The 5,662-nt window shown below is 40.5% G+C and overlaps 1 protein-coding gene across 1 annotated transcript in view; it reads left to right on the plus strand.

The window, feature by feature from the left end:
- The window catches only part of sanbr (SANT and BTB domain regulator of CSR), a gene marked incomplete at its 3' end in the record, with an annotated part of 15,042 nt that overhangs the window by 6,474 nt on the left and 2,906 nt on the right, over positions 1-5,662 (plus strand). Inside the window, 6 exon segments of the mRNA XM_013999685.1 lie at positions 455-513; positions 780-940; positions 3,175-3,261; positions 3,356-3,466; positions 3,557-3,680; positions 3,762-3,914. Coding sequence (XP_013855139.1) covers positions 455-513; positions 780-940; positions 3,175-3,261; positions 3,356-3,466; positions 3,557-3,680; positions 3,762-3,914 — 695 coding nt within the window.

The raw sequence follows: 5,662 nt of genomic DNA on the forward strand, positions 1-5,662 counted from the left end.
AATCTCTGTGTTCTGGATTATTGATCTCTTTGTTCTGGATTATTGATCTCTTTGTTCTGGATTATTGATCTCTTTGTTCTGGATTATTGATCTCTTTGTTCTGGATTATTAATCTCTGTGTTCTGGATTATTGATCTCTGTGTTCTGGATTATTGATCTCTTTGTTCTGGATTATTAATCTCTGTGTTCTGGATTATTGATCTCTTTGTTCTGGATTATTAATCTCTGTGTTCTGGATTATTAATCTCTGTGTTCTGGATTATTGATCTCTTTGTTCTGGATTATTGATCTCTTTGTTCTGGATTATTGATCTCTTTGTTCTGGATTATTGATCTCTGTGTGCTGGATTATTGATCTCTGTGTTCTGGACTGGTTGTACCTCAGTGAGATGAATTAACTGTGACTCTGTGGTCTGGATTAATTATAATTCTGTGCTGGTTTATTGATTTTTCAGAGCCCAGTAATGTCATCTCCATACTGATCTCCTCTGAGTTCCTGAAGATGGATTTGTTGGTAAGTGTTGTGACTCTACAGTGAAATTTAATGATGTGATGATTGTAAACACACTTACTTCAGTTTTCTAGCTTTAATCTGTTTAATCTGTATTATTAAACACATGGAAGGTGTGAATAGTTTTGTCTGTGAGGTTTTTAGACACTTTGCAGTAAAACTGTTCACTACAGTCTGAAAAAAGAACCAGAACTGTCTGAACGGATCGAAGTTTGTTTAGTTGAGTATTTGAGATCAACTCAACCATTCAAAGGTTTCATCATGTTCAGGTGGACGAGTGCGTCGTGTACTGCCACAAACACATGAGTGCCATCGTAGCCACGCCCTGCAACATGAACTGCATCAACAGTAACCTGACGGCACGCATCGCTGAACTCTTCAACCACAACGAGGCTGACGACATCCGGGACAAAAAAGATAAGTTTAAGAGGTAAGAAGACATCTGCAGGACTAACTCTACCATATCCAACAAAATATTTATACACCGTACAACCGACATGTCTGATGGACTGCTGTCATGATGAAAATAGTTTAAAGATCTAGAAATAGTCATGGAAAACACWAAAGTAAAACATTGTTAAAGTGCACACAGGATAATTGGATAACAGAAAAACAACTGTGTTTAATAAGGAAGACTACATGTGAAAAATGAAGACAGTGGTTGAAGGACAGAAAGTGCAGAAAGAAAACATGAAGTTGTTTTGTGTGAGATTCACGGTTTATACCAACTGTTAGAAAAGAAACAGGCTTTATTGTCTCGCACAGGGAAATTCAGGTGTAGCAGCAGAAACACACATCAGTCCACAGAAACAGTATTTTACTCTGTGACATTATTAACTGTAGCAATAATAATAGAATTAAAGATAGCAACAATAAAAATAAACATAGATCAAAATAAAATTGAGAATAATAATCACTGTACCAGACTATCAAGATGAAGTCAGATAAAAATGAAAATAAAAACAAGATACCGTGCAGAAAAATAGGAAATTACAGAAAAAACAGTCATGACAGACTCGTGATCCGAGGGGGTGAAAAACGAGTCGGACTCTGTCATTAATCAGTGTTCCAGTGCAGGAACAATGATGTACTCACCATGAAAGGGTTAAACACACATGTCACAGTCACATTAATGTGGGTGAAAGAGTTCAACTCCAGAGTTTCACAAACCTGAAATAAATTCTGACTAGACCATCMTGGCTGTGTTCACACAGTGAGAGGCCAGTTCTTACATTTTTAAAGGAAGGTAGACCAGGAAAAAAAACTGGACCAGGAAACGAGGACGTTGGAATGTCTGTCATTGCTACCATAAATATTATTATAAAAATGTAAAAATTGATACAGTTACTCATGTTTCCYTGAGGGTTGTTTCTAACTGTAAACCTTGACATTGTGAACACTGCAGTGGGATGGTCTTGGTCCAGCAGGAGGTTGGGACATTGGTACACTTTTATTTATAAGGCCTTCTTGGACAGTTGACCTCCTACATCTATGGATTAATCACAGAGAAGTTCTGATTCTTATGTTTTCTGTTCAGATGACTTGTTCTGGCTCTCTGTTCCATTGCTTCACACAAAATTAGGAAAAAGAGCTTTTGTTTATTCAGCTCTGTCTACATGTTAAATTCAGCCTGAGAGCACTAGAGATGACTTCCTTAAATAGTCCTGGTTTAATTGTGCTGGTGTATTATATGTAAAATAAACCTTTTTATGCCTCTTTATATCATGTTATCATATCATTCCCTCATGAAAACCACACCACCTCAGTGTTGCTTTGACTCATTCATGTTGGAGAAATCCTGGAATCTCCTGTGACCATGTGGAGCTGTCTAAACACTTGCTGATACAAAGCTCCGCCTATCTGTACAAAGCTCCGCCTATCTGTACAAAGCTCCGCCTATTTACACAAAGCTCTTCCCTGGAGCTCAGTCTGCAGCCCAGCCCCCACCCAACAGTGCACCCCTCCCCTGAGGCATTGCTGTTAAGACGTGCTGAAGTGGGAGTGTCAGAAATGGTAGGAGGTTCTTAAAGGGACAGAGGCCAGTTTTAAAGTGTCTGTGACATGCTTATCCTTCAAATACAAAAAATCAAAGAAATATTTTCATATTTAGGAAACATAAAACACACGATTTAACCCATTTTGTCACATAACTACATATTTTCCTTTAAATTTGGCTCATCTAAAGTGAAACAGGAAGTGACATCAAAGGTAAGGTAGAAAACTCTCTGGTCTTTGTTTATTAAAACAATATTTTTTGAACTCTGACTTTATCTCTCTCTCATAGGGACTAAAATGATCTACAGAAACATCAGAAGATTCCTGCTGTCTGTGCTGTTAGCTGTTGTTACAACGCTCTGTTTACATGCAGACCTTTGACATCACTTCCTGTTTCTTCACATGTAAACATCTTTACAACTGTTCATCTCAGTGGTGTGAAATTGCTTTTGCAACATGTTATCCTTGTTATCTTTCCAAAAGTTTGTTCATATTCATCACAAAATGTTGATGTCACAGGTGCTTTAAGGTCTTTAGATGGACTCTGATGAAAAGTCCAGTTTATTTTCATATAAACTGTACAGCTGAAGGTAACAATTGATTGACAGTTTCTTTATGTTGAATGACAGAAAAGATTGTGTTGTTCTTTGTGTTCTTTCTTCATCAAAGCAAATTGTTTCAGAAGAAAATTGAGTGTCTGTTCGATCCAAATTACCAGAACAAAGATTCTCCAGGAAATGCATCAAGTCTCTACAAGTTAGTAGAAACGTCTTTGTTTAGTCTTTTTTCTTTTATTGTTCATTGTAAAGTGCTCATCTTTTATTTTTGTTGGTTGTTCTGAACAATGCAGGTGTGGTTTGTGCCTTAAGCTGCTCACCAAAGAGACAGAGAGGAAAATCTCCTGTGTTCCTGGGAAAATCAACGTAGACCTTCGAGGAGAAATCATCTACACACACGTCAGGTATTCATTTTCCTGACATCTCATCCAGGAGCTTATCAGAGTGTGTAACTGCTGCACTTGTGTGTGTGTGTGTGTGTGTGTGTGTTTCAGACAGAAAAGCTGGAACATACATGAATACCTCACAGACCTCTATGAGGAGCTGAAGTCTTGGGTCCTAGTTTACTGGAGAATCTGGGGCACCATCAACACTCTGACCTGCTCCAGATGCCAGCAGGTCTGATTGTAGAAACATGAGAACAGATGAGAAAAGCTGATGTTTGATTAAAAATGAGACATGGATTTATTGAATTTGCAGGTTTTTGTATGTGGAGAGCTGACCTGCTGCAGATACCATCCAGACAGTGTCCTGTACCCTGGAACAGGCACAGAGAAAGCCTGGTACGGTGCAGGAATCTATCCCTGCTGCAACCAGAGGGTTCTCCGCTTCGATCCCACTGGAATACCAAAGGTACCTCCACAGTCAGGTCCTTCACTGTGAACAAGTACAGAGTGAAGTGAAAACACTGAAAACTACAGGTGCTTAAAGGGTTTTTGGTGTTTAATAGATCTAATGCAGGCCAACAGGTGACAGGTGAAACAGCCAGTCACACCTGTCCAACCATGGAGACAGGACTGAGGAAGCACCTGTGTGACCAGGCCTGTACCGGTGGGGCCCGGGGGGGCCTGGTGGGGCTCAGCCTGAGTGAGCTATGAGGTCACCTCCCTGTGAGCCCACCACCTGTAAGAGCAGATATATGGGTCAGGTTCAGGACTGTGAGGACCTTCTCATTCTGACCAGCTTGTTTCCATGTTGATGGTCTGTTCCCTCTTCATGAAGGGGGACCAGAGGCTGTGTTCCAATAACAAGGGAAGCACACATTCAGCCACCCTAAAGCTTCAGTCGGACCACTCAGGTCCACTGACCAGTTTGTTAGATGGTCCTAGAGCCAAAATGAAGTCCAGAGATGAGGCTGGTCCAAGCTGTGGACCGGTCTACCTCTTTATATTCAGTCTGCTGGGATTCTGAAGACCCGTCTCTTTTCTTTGGCTTTTTACTGAGGCAGATTTAAGGTTCGACCAGAGCAGATTTTTATTTTTCATTGTGTTTCTGCATTTTCTTCTGTTTTAAAGGTAAAAGCTTGACTGAACTGTAAAGCTCTGTGCTCAGATTTTGCTGGTTTTAATGTGCTGTGTCAATAAATTTCACATTGGCGTTGACCAATATTTCTGACAAAATAAGAATATATTGAAGAGTTGTTTGTGGTTTAAATGTCTTAGTTTCACACAGGATCACTTCAAACAGCTTGAAACAGCAGAGATGAAGCGTCATGGAGTTTTTCATGTTCTAGTTTGCTGAGATTAGGTCTGTTCTCCAGTTCTCCAGTTCTTCAGTTCTCTAGTTCTCCAGTTCTCCAGTTCTTCAGTTCTCCAGTTCTCCAGTTCTCCAGTTCTCCAGTTCTCCAGTTCTTCAGTTCTTCAGTTCTCCAGTTCTCCAGTTCTCCAGTTCTCCAGTTCTTCAGTTCTCCAGTTCTTCAGTTCTCCAGTTCTTCAGTTCTCCAGTTCTCCAGTTCTTCAGTTCTTCAGTTCTCCAGTTCTTCAGTTCTCCAGTTCTTCAGTTCTCCAGTTCTCCAGTTCTCCAGTTCTTCAGTTCTCCAGTTCTCCAGTTCTTCAGTTCTTCAGTTCTCCTGTTCTCCAGTTCTCCTGTTCTCCAGTTCTTCAGTTCTCCAGTTCTTCAGTTCTTCAGTTCTCCAGTTCTTCAGTTCTCCAGTTCTTCAGATCTCCAGTTCTTCAGATCTCCAGTTCTCCAGTTCTTCAGTTCTCCAGTTCTTCAGATCTCCAGTTCTTCAGATCTCCAGTTCTTCAGTTCTTCAGTTCTCCAGTTCTCCAGTTCTCCAGTTCTTCTGTTCTTCAGTTCTCCAGTTCTTCAGTTCTTCTGTTCTTCTGTTCTCCAGTTCTCCAGTTCTTCAGTTCTCCAGTTCTTCAGTTCTCCAGTTCTTCTGTTCTCCAGTTCTCCAGTTCTTCAGTTCTTCAGTTCTCCAGTTCTTCTGTTCTCCAGTTCTCCAGTTCTTCTGTTCTCCAGTTCTCCAGTTCTTCTGTTCTCCAGTTCTCCAGTTCTTCAGTTCTTCAGTTCTCCAGTTCTTCTGTTCTCCAGTTCTCCAGTTCTTCTGTTCTTCAGTTCTCCAGTTCTCCAGTTCTGCTCAGTGAACTCTGTTCAAC

The sequence above is a fragment of the Austrofundulus limnaeus genome, unplaced genomic scaffold (genome assembly GCF_001266775.1).
Source record: "Austrofundulus limnaeus strain Quisiro unplaced genomic scaffold, Austrofundulus_limnaeus-1.0 Scaffold2412, whole genome shotgun sequence".
Taxonomy (NCBI): domain Eukaryota; kingdom Metazoa; phylum Chordata; class Actinopteri; order Cyprinodontiformes; family Rivulidae; genus Austrofundulus; species Austrofundulus limnaeus.